This window comes from Rhea pennata, chromosome 1, assembly GCF_028389875.1.
Source record: "Rhea pennata isolate bPtePen1 chromosome 1, bPtePen1.pri, whole genome shotgun sequence".
NCBI lineage: Eukaryota > Metazoa > Chordata > Aves > Rheiformes > Rheidae > Rhea > Rhea pennata.
Window position 1 is genome coordinate 198,711,944 of NC_084663.1, and position 16,321 is coordinate 198,728,264.

The window sequence follows — 16,321 nt, forward strand, 5'->3', positions numbered from 1 at the left end:
AAGAGGACATGGCAAAAACACTCTTGCTGTGCTAGCTAACAGGCTTCCTAACTAATTGAGGAAGCTTTAAACTAGGTTCATGGAAGACAGAGACAAAAAACTCCCCTCCAAAATAAATAAATAAATAAATAAATAAATGAAGGAGGAACAGACAGAGGCAAGAAGGATGCCTAGAGGATAGGCTCCCACATTTCCCAGCAGGAAGTGACCTGACTAGGGACCCATCTAAAGAGGCTGCACACAGCAGTAATAAGCAGTATTCATTAGAAGGATGTTCAGAGTCACAGAACTGCGATCTCACCGAGGCTACAGAGACACAAGGTGATCACTTGCATGTCCGGAGAGCTACAGTGCATGAATGCAGGATCTAAAAGAAGGATAGGCAGGAAAAACAAGGATCATTTTTTCCAAGTTGGCTGAATGAGCCAACCATGGGAAGCTCTCTACTGGAACTACTACTTGTGAATATGCAGACACTGCTCAGGTAAGTGATGGTCAGTGGCAGCATTGGCTGCAATGACCATGAGATAGTGTAGTTTAAGATCCTAGGAGAAACGAGGAAGGGAGTAACGGAATAATGACCCTGGACTCTAACGGAGGATTATTCAGCTTGTTCAGAGATCTGTATGGCAGAATTGCATTCGAGATTGTGCAGAAGAAAAAAGGAGCCCAGGAGAGCTGGCTGATCTTCAAGGATGATCTTCTAAAACCCCCAGAATGTTCATTCAGATGTACAGAAACTCAAGCAAGCAAGGAAAAAGGCCAGCAAGGATGATCTAACTGAACTCAAATATAAAAAAAGTATTCAGAAGGTAGAAATGCAGCAAAAAGACAAGAAACTAGTGGTTCTAAGTTACAATGGAAATTCCAACTTGATACAGAGAAAAATGTTTTCATCATGAGAGTATTTAAACACAGCAGACAAAAAAGTAGAGAGTGTTGTTTGTTTGGGAGGAACCTGAGGCAGAGAAAGGAAAGTACAGAGGCAACAAAAAGGATGGGCAGGAAAGAGACCAGATGATCAGGTGTGCAATTCCGTGACGGATGCTGTCTGGGAATACCTATCAGGCAGCTCTGCACTTGCTCACAACAGCCAGAGCAGGGCAACAAACCAAACCTGCTCTTCTGACCACGCAGTAAGGGTTGGGCCTGCACCCACAGTCGGGAGACCAGACTGGGAGCAGGGCGGCCAAAGGAGCAGACAGGCATGGACAAACAGATCAAGTACCCTGATACCATGGTGTTGGTGCCCATTCCACGCCTGATGGCATCTGCAGCCACCCACTGCTTCATAACACTGGTCTGAAACTAATACTGGTAAATTAGCTGGGTACTAAGTTGTGTGTCATAGACATTTTCCAAGTACTTTGATCTCTACTAGCTTTCTTTTATCCTCTCAGTACCAATGCATGGCTGAACAGAGGAATATGCTGCCTTCTCCCTCTGCTCTTCCTGGAGGACATCAGGAAAATCAGAGGCAATTACCTTTCTTAGCAGCCCCTTAGGGCACTTGCCTGCTCAAATATACCCCTAGAGATTGAGATATACATCAGCATTTAAAAGAACAAAGTGCCTGAGGAATACGATATTTAGATTCCCTGCCTTCTCTTTACCTTGTCTCCTATGCAGGAGATGAGAGCAACTAATTATTCCTTTTCACTCTTATTTTCAAAACATTTATGTTTTGAAAGCTGTCTTTTGCAATGAAAAGACAAATCCCTCTTCTATTCCAAAGTTGAGACTCTCCTTGAAAGAACTTAAAGGCTAGCTCTGTAAAGGCCAGCATAAGGCTTGTGCAAGTCTTCCTCGCTATTAAGGCTCATTAGCCTTAATAGCAATTCGTTATGACAGGATACTGGATAGAATACTAATGTACAGAAGTCTGAAGGTAATAAGTCTCTAGAACATATATCTATTTATATATGGATATATATTAAGCAAAGGACCATTCCTTTTCTGCAGAGACTCATTCAGCAGAGCTGAAAAGAATCTCTACACACAGATATTCCATGCAAGAGAGCAATGGAAACAGTGGGCAATTGCCACGCAGACCGAAATGCAAACCTGACAGAGGCATTAAGCAGCCTGTTTTCTCTGCGGAATTTTTAGAGAAGTAACGTAGCAAGCAAGCAGTAAATCTCTGCGGCAAGACTGAAACACTTTCAGGAGAATATATGAAGGCAAAAGAAACAAAGGATTCTTATTCTAGGTTTGTCCTGAGTTTGTGAACACCAAACATAACAGAATTCTGCTTTTGAATGCAGAATTCAAACACAACAGGCTACCAGGGCACTGCACATTTCAGAGATGTTAAGCTGACTGATCCACTATATCACTCTGGCATGCGCATTGAATTGAAAGCCAAGGGACAGGAGGGTGAATTTAGGCAGATTAACAGTCTGAAGAGTGCAAAAGAAGAGTGCCAGCAGAAAGGGCTCACAGAGTCCCAGAGTAGGATTTCTGAATTGTCTCTCAGATTTAGTGTCTTCTGATTTTTTGATTACACTTCCATATATTTCACAGTCCTAAATGTCTCCTTCTCTATCTAAAAACTTCATCTAATTTCTCCCATTTTAATACAGAAATGACTTTAGTAACTTGGCAGAGCTGAGATTCCAATCCTCTTTTATAAAGGACCTAATCCTGGCACTGATGCCTAAGAATGACTAGTCTGCCTACATAAATATAAAATACTAGACAACACATCATGCTGAAATCCACAGAGACACTGAGATTCCTTAAATCAAGTACTACCACAACCGACTAGATGGTTTGTTAATACACTGCTGAAATTTGTGAGTACATCCCACTAAGTCTTAGCGCATCCCTCTAAGTCTTAATCTTCCTGAAAAGCCTGCCACTGGCCCGTTCATTCAGCACAGTAAGGCTTGTTCAAGGTTTTGCAAGTTCTCTGCTTTTAAAAATTCCTCAGTTCATAAAGTGAGAATGCGGCTTTTAAAACAGGTTTATATAGTTTAAAAAACATAATCATGTTAATTACTGCACAGCACACAGACCAGGTGTTCTACAGTCAAGTAATTTGTCACATTTTAGTTCATTGTACCACATGCTGACAAGCTTGAATATTCAAGTCACATCTGTATGAAATTCCAGAGACATGCTGAATTAATTTATCATGCATCTTTGAGCATCTTCCTGTTCCCTTATGACTACCCTATCTCCTATGAGATTATTCTAAAATTTCAAGTTTTAAAACAGTCTTAGATGATCAACATTTTTCAAATCAACCTATCAGAGTTAAGCTCCCTCCCACACAAAATGTGGAACAGTTCACATGCATATATAAAAGCAGTAAAACATACACTGCTCAGTCCACTGCAGAAATGGTTTGTCTTCCTCACAGCTCAGTGATTTTTTTAAATGCAAATTATGTTTAAGAAACAATGTCCCAATCACACGCAAAATGAGATTGCAGTGTATCATCTCTACATACTCCAATATACTAAATATGCCAATATTTAGCTAAGAGGTTGAAGGGCATCACTGAAAAAAAGAAATCTGTATTCTTTTGCTTCATAACCTCTGTCTTTTGTGTTGCATACAACAAGTGTTGCTTTTGCTGCAAGAGATCTCTTCTCTTTGTAGAGATATGCAGTTTTTACAGAATCTCTATTTAGAATATGTTTGAAAATAAGCAAAAACACAGCAAAAAATGAAACTGAAAATGCATTACATGAAAATGTCAAATTCTGTGCCTTAGCATAGCTAAAACAAGTATTTAAAGCTATTGTGCATGGCAAAATCTCATTACAAACTTTTCACTTTGAATACTATGTTTTCCATTGATCATACTTACAGGGCATATTCTGCTAGAGGCAATTTGAAAACATCAAATACTTCCTTATTCTTCATTAAGTAAATTGAACGCAGGTAGGATACAAAACACTGAAAGGAAACACATAAGTATTTTACAAAAATATATATATATAGTCATTCATTTACCAACACATGAAACTAGCATTATGTTGTTGTTCTAAACAAAACAGAATTCCAATGGTAATTGGTCTAATACTGACTTCAGACTGAAATTCTTTTATCCAATACAAAAATCAGCCAAAACTTATCACTACTTATCAAAGTGAGTGAACTTCAAATATTCTAGTATTTCATTAAAAGCACACTAATTGGATGAATTTGCTAGGGGTATATCATTTTATTTTCACTAGAAAGAAAACACAACAAATCAAAAGAGAATCTCTTTTTTTGTACAGCCTCTCTGAATTCTGTAATGCAATTCTGACATCAGAATTACATGGAAATAAGACTGTGTTGCTATCATCGAAGATGGTTTGACTGAGTCTTAGCTACTGATTGACAAAAAAAAAAGTGATTCAACTTAACTTAGCAGTCTTTCATTTACTGTATCCTTGAATAATTCACATTATCTTGCATTTGCCATGAGCTAATCACATATACGTGGTCAATGAATGCAGCTGAGCTGACCAAGAAAAATTCTCTCTACAATATTAACTAATACATGAGTCCAAGCTTGACATTTCAATTAATCCCAGACTTTCACCAGGAAAACTTGAAGTACTGCATAACAGGACAACTTAATCTTGTTTTGTACTCTCCTCTGTTCTTTCCATAGGGAAAGAATCTCATTTTTCCATATTTTATAGAGCTTCTCATCTTTATACCTTTATACCTATATTTCTGTCATCAGTACATGTCTTAAAATGAAAAGTATTTCTATTGTCACTGATGTATACTACTAGACAGATCTACTTACAGCTTATTCCTACTTCCAGTAAGAAAAGAAACTCCTACAGAACCACTTCATAAAACTTCATAGCTTTCTTCTGCTGCCAAAGCAGGAAAGTTGTTACGATAAGTTACATTCTTTAGTCCATGAGTCACGTTTATTCCAACGCAGCATTCTGTGGTTTCTGTTTTGGGACACTGTGCTGAAAGAAGTCATATCACGAATCTACTACTTTTCTTATTCATTAAGCCAGGAACTCTGAGATAGCCTCCTGTTGTCTAACATTCAATACTACAAACTTATTTTTGCACTTTTCTAATCTAAAAATTGATTCCTTACATCTATTAAGCAAGGTGTCAGAACAGTTTGTATCATTACTGCAAGCATTTGCTGACTAATGGTCTTAATCTGATCTCCCAAGAAACACTGCTGTAAAGCAGAAGAATACACAAGATGCTATCCAGACACACGGGGCAATCAAAGCATCAAAAGAAGCAGACTGCCACAGCAGCAGTAGTAGTTCTGTACATTATTCTTCATTCAAATTTAGTTAAAAATATTCAGCTCAGACCCAAAGGCTTGTTGTTATAATCCACGGCTATATCTCACCATCTAGCAGCAGCAGCAAAAGCCAAGAGTTCCTACACTGGCATATAGTGGCAGCAAAACAGTAAGTAAGAAAATTCATCTTACGATCTCTGCTATAGGAAAATTCTTTGCATATTCACCAGCTCTTAATTAAATATTAAGTTGTAAATGAAGCATGGTTGTCTTTTTTTGAAGGGGAAAAAAATAACATAAGGATTTAGCGAGAGCAAAACAACTTTCAGTTCTCTAAAAACTGAAGTCTGAACACTTCTGATGCCATCTTTTTGACAATTACATCTTTTCATCTGTCTAGCAGATATAACCCAGAAAAGCAAGGGAAAAAAGTTCAATACTTGTTTATACATTAATTACATATTCTTGATTTACAATAAAGTTACCTTAGAAAAGTCTAGACTAGTGAGAAACCGATACAAAGAAATATATCTATGACAACAAAGTCGGGTTTTGTCCCTCCATTTAAAAAGGTTTGTCATAAAATCTACAGACAAAACACTGGGGCACATCTAGGCAGCAAAATTAAACCACTACAAGTAACAGCAACAGTGAGAAAGCTGCAGCAGAAGTACTGGAATATGTTAATTGTCAGAAAGATCTTCTGTCGTGCGTAAACTAATTTCTGACACAAGCTGGAACTCCTACCACTGGGCTAAAACTAGTAAGCACCAATAACAATAGCAAATTAAGCTAATATGGTTATATTAGCTTACTACAATCACACCCTTGTTCTGCTATGTACAGACACCTGCTGGAGAAAATCTTTATATTAATAATTCAAGTGGAGTTAAAAAAAAAAAAAAGATTTCTGTTCTTATTCACTGCAGGTACTGGAGGGGGAAAAAAAGCACCATTTTTTATTGGGGTTCTTGAAGTTTTCATAAAAGAAAAATTATTTCCAAGTGTGAAAACAAAGATGAAACAGTTTAGAATAAGTAGCATCACAAAGCCGTATCTTTTCTTCTGCAAGCTGAAATAAGAACTAATAGGTTTAAATAAGTAGAACTAACAGCTATGTTTTGGAAGTTACTCAATAATCTGTATTATAAAAGTAAATTTTCATTTGCTTGTTTATCCCAAAAGGTCATCTTTTGGAAGAGTGGAGTTTCCTGTCCCGGTTATCTGTTTCAATTAATTTTAGGGGTGGACAATTTCCACAAAACCCAGTTCAGGTGCTATCAAGAATGAAATGTGAAGTAAAACACTCATTTGCTCTCATTAAATTATTAATCATTTCATCACCATAACTAGCACCCTTTTAAAAAAAAAGGGCTTAAAATCTGACAGATCTCATCAATTCATTGCTGCCTAGCAAGCAGTGACAAAAACAAATGACAGGGCCTCCTCTTTCTCTGCAGTGTCTGATGGACTAATGGGGGAAAAATAGTAGGGTAAATAAAGGTCTCTTTCCTATATATCTGAGACTTGCAAGACTTACAGGTGTGAAGATGTACATGGGTCACTACACTCCATATGGTAGAAACCTTACTCCACCTTTTGGATAATGGATCAAGCTGTCCCTCTACTTTGTATTTCTTGTGCATTTGCAGTCTGGAAATTAATAAATGATAGATAGCTGATAAGCATTATCAGTTATCAAGAGGTTTCAGACAACTGAGGCTCAAAACAATTTTTTAAGCTTGATATGGACTGGATACAGGATGGTATTGCTTCATGTCCAAAGAAACGGACATCCACACAAGTGTAGTGTCTTACAAGATCATCCAGTAACAATATGATTACAGTCTTCAGTTGACCTAACTCTGTCATGTCAGGCACTACAAATGCTTCCAACAGAAGACAAACCCTGTTCCAAGAGCTTACAGCCAAAACAGAAAAGTCAGGTATAGCATAAATGAGAAGTTTTGTTTCACAACCAGGGATATGAAGTAGATAAAGACCAAATGACTTCTTCAAAATTGCAGCAATACCATAAAGTGGTATCTGATTTACTTCAATTTTATGGTATCTGATTTACTTGCCTTTGAAATATTGTCATCTTTTCTGAATTTTATTCTGCACTCTTAAGACTTAGACACTGTTATGCATACCAACTGGACAGCTGAAGGAGGACAAATTTAGTCAGTCTGAACTTCTTCAATCATCTTTTCCTGCTCTTTTATCAGTTGATATTATCCATTGCTATTTTTTGCTGTTTCAATATCACTTTCAGGCTTTTTGTAACTGAAAGCTACATAAGTATCATCAGGTGAATTAACTTACAGCATTGTGGGTGTTAATTTGAGCATCAGTACTATACTACAGGTCTATTACCAAAGTAGTTAAAGACCCCACCCCACCATGTCTCAGACTCTGCTGTAAAAGTTCTAGGGCAACAAGTTCTATGCTCTAATTTGCTGCATTTATAATTTTGATTTATTGATGTATTTCTTGCACAATTGTTTTAAATTAATTCTGATAGAATATTAAAGTTCTAAGACTTCATTACAAACTTGAACTGTAATGGGTTGTGTTGCCAGAACACCTTGCAAGCCCCTCTGGGGCTGATAAAGAATTAACAGATAGATACCATTCCAGTGTCCAGATTTCCTCCCAAATAGTAACACTTGAATGAGCAGAAGTAGAGAAAACTTTTTTTTCTAAATATATATATATATATATATATATTTAACATGCCAATTCATCTGAAAATTCTGTTCTGAAAATTACAAGAAATGCTGAAAGGCAGCAGCAATCTGTGAGAGGAAATGCAGAGCTTTCAAAGAAGCTCCCAGTCTGATTTATCCTCTCTCTTTCCAAACAAGAGCAGAGAAACCATTTCTTATCAAATGAACATTTGACATTTCTTGAAACTAGAAACAAGATTTTTCTATTTTTACAAAAAACAGGTATCTTGAAGTAAACAAAAAAGAATAGTTAAAAGGTCACCAAATACAGCCATTTCAAACCATATTTCTCTTCAGCTAGATGAAAACTGATTGGAAAGCATTTTTAAAAGAGAAAAAATTATTGTGTGTGTTTAATACACATTTATTTCAAACATGATTTTTACCTATGGGCTCCAAAACGATGGGTCAAAACATTGTGATCTTACGTCCTCAATATAGTAAACTATATCCTACCTGGACTTTCGTACCTATCTGTGTTGGGACGTGGCTGTCTGCTCCATTCTGGAACTCCAGAAGGAAATTTATTTCTTATAAATGTTAAGACTTTTCTAGCTTGAAACAGGCAGCCTAGACAGCGTAATGCACATGCCTTTGACAAATCCTGCATTCTCAATTAGGTTCCAAGGTCAAGAGCTCCGCTGAAATAACGCTACTGTTTTACTCAGACTGATACGGAAGACTACTGGGGGACATTTACATAGTAAACATACATCCTATTAATGGAGAGCATCTGCTACAATAATCCATTTGTCCATGTTTTAAGAGTTTAAAAAACTGAATCTATTTACAATTTGTCTGCAAGATCATGTAACACTACCCTACATGCATGAAAAATGACAATAAAAATAGCTTAAAATGGTACCAAAGATCAGATTTTCAAAATGAATTCAACATTTTATCTGTCACCTTGACAGATGATCCTTGTTTGATTTCATCCTGCTGCTATTCTGAAACTTCATCATTATTTTCTTCTGCTCAATTTAGACTGATCTTCCCCTCCTTTTTAAGGGATCTTAAAAAGTCGAAGTCGGAAACAGAAGAAACAGCTTTATTACCATCTTCATTCCAAGTAAGATAATGCTGGATTCCTCCTACTTTCATTCTCCTCCAACCAGCTCCTCTGTCACTTCTGATATAAATCACATAACTGCAGCTTCCTGTGGCAGTTGCAGATGATATGCACCAGTCTATCTGGCCTGTAAAATGCTGTGATGAAGCCTGCACTCATATTCCACATGCTACAAGTAATACTTCGTGCAGTACAGCAATATAGGATGAGTTAAAGGCAAAAATAGTTTTAAAAATAATCCCCAAACATTCCTTAGAGATTTTACTCACAAAGCTCTCAGCAACTTCCCTAGGCATTTTGTCTGATTTAAGACCTCTTTTTCAGTAAAGTATTGCTCTAACCCAGCAGATGTCTTTACTACAGATATCCAAACTAGGTCCTGTAGGCTACCTTTACATCAATGAAAAGAAACATGTTCTACAGGACTTTTTGTCTACAAACTTTGTCTACCCTGAGTTTTTAAGGTATTTATTTCAGAATACATCCTGGAAGCATTTTTCCTCTCAATTGACTATAAATGAAAGCCTAGGCAGTCTAACTCAGATATAGATATAGTACATCTTAACTGAGATGAACCTCACCAGAATAATTTCAAACACTGCAACTTACCTCTGCATCAGAGTTCAGCAGAAAAGTTACAACTCTTAATTAGCCTGCCCTCAAATGTTCATGATCCCCTTCCCATGGCACCCTACTCATCAGGTTCACCAGAATATCTTCAGGCATCATCAATCCCTACACTACTTCAGACAAAAAAGAAACATACACTAATCCAGAACTTCAGCAATCTTTTCAAGGAAAAGTGCTTTATCAAGCTTTGGCACTTCCTGATTTCTGATCATTTGGCCTTTGATAACACTCCTTAAACTTGCTCTATACCTATAAGAGACCTGAAAGATTTTAGGATTTTTTTCCTCTCATCTTGTTTCCCTGCATATCAGTTTGAACTTCTGATCTTGCCAGAAGACAGTCACTATAACTGCAGCATCAGTAGGCTCAAGACATCAATAATGCTCTAAAAATATGCTAAATTCAGCATGAGATTAAAAACAAAACAATTAAGTAATTCCAAACACCATTGGCAGGGTACATATCAGCAGGTCAGTTATTCCAGTAGCAGTTCTATTCAACCAGCACACCCTCAAAAACTGTGTACAGATAACTTACTCTTTGAGCTCTTTCTTTTAACTCCTGATCTTGAGCCAAAAAAGCCTGCATCCTCTTTTGGATGTCTGTAAGTTTTTCAGGGTTAATTCTAATAAATTTAAAAAAAAAAAAAAAAGGAAGAAAGTTAGCTTAAATTATTAGAATATACACAAAGAATCCCCTATTAAGTCCTCAGGAGTATCTTCACTTCCTCTACATTGTTTTAATATGCATAAGACTGTCACTTCTCCGAACAAGGTTAGACTAGAACCATATTCAGGATGAAGAGTACACTCCTCAAATGAATAATACAAGAGAGACAGACAGAAGCTCAGACTTTTTATCCAGAGAAAGTTTTCAGTGAGAGAAATGAAACCTTTTCCAAAGTAAAGCCATAATTAACATTAAAATGCTTCCTGGATTCAAAAAAGAAACAAGAATTATAATGAATTATACCACCACTCTACACTGACAGAGCAGCCTTCATAAGGAAATCTTCTCAGCATTTTTTCAAAGTTTAAATAAGATTCATTACCTGCAAGTACTGAAATTGAAGTACTTCTCTGTTATATTCAGATGAGCAAAAGCAAAGGATACCGAGATTAAACAGATTGAAGAGCTCCTCAAGATATTGATCCAATGAACAAGCAACAGTTATTATACTACAGAAAATGCCATTAAACCTAGTAAAAGTTATGCAAGTCTTTTCTCAAATTCCGCATTTTTATTTTTATTCTAGTGATATTTACATTTTTCCAGGTTTAATTGCCAGGGTCTTTTCTCATCTACTTCTATCTGTTATTGTCATCCAAACATACCACACAACCTTCCAACATGCTGGAAAGTACCCCTCAAGCAGAGGTCAAAACAGTACCACAGATGCAGTACCACAGCTAACAAATTTCTTAATCTATTTATTGCTGCTGTGTGTAATGACATCCCATACCATACACGAAAGGACGGAGCCTTTGCTAAAGGAAGATAAGAAAATCAAGATCAGATCTCTTCATCCAGCACTTAGTCAGTTTAGAAAACATGACTCATTAAAATGATAGGTGAGAAACATTACATAGTCATTTCTTGTAATGCAAGCCATTACGATAATCTATTATTCTTTCTAAATTTGGAAGCACTAATTAAGCAGAAGGGGTATTTTTCCTTTAACTTACAAAGACATCAAGTTTTATTCCCTCATCATTTAAATTTCATAACTGTCAGATGCAGATAGTAAGCTGTAGTGCAGACAGGAACTATTTAGCTACCATTTACTCAAAGACCAAATACCTGAATTCCAGTTTCACATAAACATATAATTTGTTCTGAATGTGTAAAGATATAAGACAGATAAGGGACATGAAAAATCCAGCAAGACACAGACTGACCAACTGGTCTTTGGCATGCATGCAAAATCAAATGCATGCAAGACACCAAAGCGAAAAGGTAAATAGAGAGGAGAATTTTTTAGACTGCATTTTACCAAAGATCAAGAAGATGACAGCAACTAGGAAGACTGACAGTGAGCGGTCCTAACACAGAATAACAGAAGAACAGCAAAATAAATGCAATAATTCAATACTGAATAGTATTAAAAAATATAAACATGAAATATATTATCTCAGTACAGAGGAAATACAGGAAGAGGAGTAAAAAGTCCAGCTAGATTGAAATCAACAGGTTTACAATCACTTGAAACTCAAGAAGAAACCTTAAAGCAGAACTGAAGACCGGTATTTAAAAAAAAAAAAAAAAAAAAAGCATGAATACACTGGGATAAAAGAAACATGGGCACAAAGTGAGATATAAAGAGCAAAGATGGGACAACACAAATAAAAAAGAGCATTTAAAATTAACACTGGTAGTAAGGAGCCCATAAAATTGTTGGAGATCACTGTGGAGTTATGAGAAAGGTATTAAGAGATGACATCAAGGCACCTAAATTTTTCAGCATTCTTTTTTCCCTTGTCTTCACTGAAAGTAGCAGCTGCAATCAGGCAGCTAACAGCATTTACACCACAGTCCAAGCTCACACCAAAATAGGAAACCACAGGCTAAAAAGTACTTAGGTAATCAGATGGGTCAAACGAAATTTTCTCCCTAGCAACTACAAAATAAGCCAGAGCACATTGAGATATAGTTGTATTTCTTCTTGAGAATTCATCTGAGACAGATGAAATTCTATGAGACAGTACAGGTAAACACAGTACTCATCTTCAAAGGGGGAAAAGAAGTACTTAAACAATTAACTGAAAAGTTAATTCACTGAATTCACTGAAAAGTGAATTTGTAAGTACCTAAAGAAAATAAGTATATAGGTAATAGCCAAAATAGTTCAGTCAGAAGCAAAGCACAACTAATCAATTTAATTATCCTTCATAGTAAGATAACAAGCTTTAAGAAATAAACAGCAGATGTCATATCTTGATGTCAGCAAAACATCTGGCAGCCTCACTTTCTCACAAACAAGCATGGGAAACATGGCCTACATGAAGTCTTAAGTAAACGAAAAACTGATCTTAGAGCTGTATTCAAAGTGTAGTCACAACTGACTCACTGCCAAACAAAGCACATAGCAACTTCCAGTGCTCACCTGGGCCCACTGTTACTCACTATTTTCTACAATTACTTGAATATTGTAAGAAGATAATTAAATATTTACAGGAGACAGTATGTCAGTGTATGCCTGCACATAGATTTTAGCTTAAGTAATTTCTTGAAATTTGCAAGAAAAGGTCTTGAAAGAGATAAAAGATACAAAATATTTTACAGTTAAAAGCAAGGCAAGACACTGAGGTAAATCTGAAGTTATGTTAAATAGAGTACGGTGTCCTGAGCACATTCTGAGGTTGTGTTTGTTAATGAATGTATAAATTTGCAAGTTTGAATATTAAAACAAAAAAAAGTCGTAATACTGGGCTCTTCTCTCTCCAATATTGTATCATGACACCCGTTCTCTAACCTCTTTGTCTCATCCTGGGTTTCCAGAAATGAGAAACCTGGTCATCGCTAAAATGGCTTGTTTTAGTAAGGAGTTTGTGTGTTCCTTTCTGAGTGAATACAACTCCTTGCAGTAATTTTGTGCATATGACTGTCTGGAGAGACAAACCTAATAAATCTAAAAATTTTAATGATTAACATAATTTATAAACTTCCTTGAACAGTTGAGCAAGAGAGCACGCGTAAGCTACGGGAAAAAACAGAAGAGGACTTTATGACGTGGTCTGACCTTTTAGCTGGGTTGTTTCTTTCTTTTCTAGCTGTATGTGTGCGCACATCTTGCATTTACAGACCGGCAGTGTCATTTTTCCTAGTAGTTGCCTAAGTGGCTGCATTTGACTATGTGATAACGTAAATACGAACTCTGTTTGCTTGGTTTCTGAAGTGATTTAGGTGCACTTGCTCTCTAAGTTTGCTAGTCAATACTCCGCTTTCCTCTCATCTCCTGTTTTCAGTATCAGGATGCAAGCACTGTTTTAATCAGACACACTCCCTTCCCCATCCTCACCAAGGTGGAATTAAAAGAAAAAAAATCCCCACAGCAACAAAAAACAGCACCCTGCCAAGAGGGCACCCTAAAATGGTACGCTTTCCCTTTATCAGTCACTGGCTTAAAAATACTTCGCCTTACACACAGCTGTTCAAACACAATTAACATACTGAGCACATAGCCGCCACACAAAAGGCTTTAGCAGCTCCTGACCCATGTGAACATGACCACACTTTTCTTTTTTAAATGCAACTTCCAACAAAAAGATCTGTATTGCATTAAAAATACACACCATTACGCCTGCAGAGTGCACAAAACACATAGTTAGCTGCAGCACACGTAAGTGGCAAGTTTAAACTTGTATTCATATTTCAAAGGCCTTTACACAGTGTATCTGCAGGTAACACTTGCAGCATCGGAAAAAAGATAAATTGCATAGTGCAATACATTACAGAGCATAGCATGTTATTCAATAACAATTTCACAGGAAAAACGGCACTGACATGAATCCTCTATGCTTTCATAAGAGGTAAGCTCTTTACAGGATACCTTACAGGAGGGATAAAACTTGCAGAGGATGTATGATTCAGTTTCCAACACATCATGGAGATGCATCGAGAGTAAGACAGTTATCCTAGCAAATTCCAGCCTTAGCTCTTTTTCTCCTGTAATTATAGCAGAAAGAAAGTAATGTTCAAGAACGCTTGTAAGCATTCTTAAGAAATCAGGGAAGAATCTTCATTTCACCAGTATACAACACATCTAGAGGGAAGACGGCACTTCAAAAAGTTTATGAAATCAGCAGGAAAGCTTTACTAACATTCTAAATTTGCAAGGTTGTATAGAATGAGCTAGAAGGGATTTCAACACGTTTTTCTATCTTATTCATTTTTTTAACCTTATACAGTACCAAAGACACCTGAGTTTTGAGAATATAATTCAGCCAACACCGAATCCTCAGGAGGGCATGCCCACATGAAGACACTTCTAAGGTGACCAAAGACCTAATTGCTAATTGTTTAAGTAAGCACTGTGTACATTAAAATTTAAAAACTCACTTGTAACATCCAAAAGGTAAGTTTTGATTTTTTTAATATATACATACATATATATGCACACACACTGTTTTTGATATAGCAGCAGCAGAACTCTTCCTGTATTTCAGCCAGCTTCCAAGTAGCAGCCCTTTCTCGCTTCAACTGCTCAGTGCTTTCTGTCTGGTTCCTGGCTACCTACAGTTACAGAAGACAAGCCAGCAGGCTGGAGGGGTAGAAAGAGCTGGGCAAAAGGAGCAGCACCACATCTGCTTCCTTCGGTAAAATTTTTTAAAGGCACAAAAATTTGTCAGGATACACCTTTGGGAAGCAGCTTGTTTATCTTGATACCCAAGAAAATTAGATGCAATGAAGTAGTCTCAAGGTACTACTGAAAATAATTTCAGTTTACAGTTTGCATCTAAAACTTCTGAAATTATAGACTGCTTATAAATATGTATATAATATTTAACAGTTTCCAAGTAGTTTACTGCCCTATTTGAGTGCTCTAAAGTATGCTACTTATTACTGTATATTGTACATCAACATATATAGAAAGTGGAATAAAAAAAAAGATAACAGTTTAAAAAATTTCAATTTCTTACCATTATTTGTTACACTAGAATTCAAAGAGCAGTCCATAGTTCTGAGCTGACATGAAGGTTTAAGTAATAAGGTAATAACACCTGCTTAATTAAAGTTTCACCCGATTTTATGCTGGGTGAAATAAAACAATTATCTGTTTTGATATTAAAAACAATTATTCCATAATCACACTCTGCATACAGTTAATCATTTTCAGGCTTAAATATTCACATCTTCCCTTCCAAATCATAATTTTTCAAAATTAAACAACGCCAGTCCTCCTCATATCTACTTGCACAGAAACTATTTTTTACTTTGTCACTCTTCTCATTTTTCTAGCTCTATTCTAAGATGTCTTAGCACAGGGTAACCGGAACTCTATGAGTATTCAGAATTAGTCAGATTATAGTGTATTTTCTGGCTTGCTTTCAATTCCTCTCCCTATTTCTTTCATATTCCATTTTCCCTTTTGATTTAGCATTAGGCTGATAGCCTCAGAAAACAAAAGGACTCCTTCCCACTTACAATAGCTGATTAAGAAATCACCATCAGTCCGGGGGTGGGAGGAGGTTAATTTAATAATTTTACAGTTAGAGGTTTTTCTTACACACACACTATTTTGCATTTAATAGACAATGGAAATGCAGATACTTTTTTATGGTTACATGGTACCATTGTGTTCTTTTGTAACTCTCTTAAAATCAGTTTCCATTTGTACAGTTAGTATAAAACTCTACAGACTCCATTGATATACCTTCTCCATTATGAAGAATGATCATTTAGTCACATCTTTTATTTCCTGTCCTTCAACTGATTCAAAAAGAGCATGACAAATTGGAAAAATATTCTGGAACTAGTGAAAAGACAGGGAAGAGAAACAAGAACGATAGGAGGTCTTAAAAAAAAAAAAACGCACAAGGGAAGATTAAAAAAATTGTAATTATTTACCCTCCAGAAGAAAGAAAGATAATAAGAAAGTAAGATAATGTTCAATTAGGTAGAAAGTAGTTGCAGAAAATAAGGAAATAAGTCATTTTCCATATA

At 36.3% G+C, this 16,321-nt stretch overlaps 1 protein-coding gene across 1 annotated transcript in view; it reads right to left on the reverse strand.

Moving 5' to 3' along the window:
- DDX10 (DEAD-box helicase 10) overlaps positions 1-16,321 on the reverse strand; it is a 188,665-nt gene that overhangs the window by 145,957 nt on the left and 26,387 nt on the right. The window contains exons 11-12 of the mRNA XM_062577456.1: positions 10,196-10,283; positions 3,818-3,906 (exon numbers count right to left, since the gene is read on the reverse strand). Coding sequence (XP_062433440.1) covers positions 3,818-3,906; positions 10,196-10,283 — 177 coding nt within the window. The remainder of the gene's footprint in view (positions 1-3,817; positions 3,907-10,195; positions 10,284-16,321) is intronic.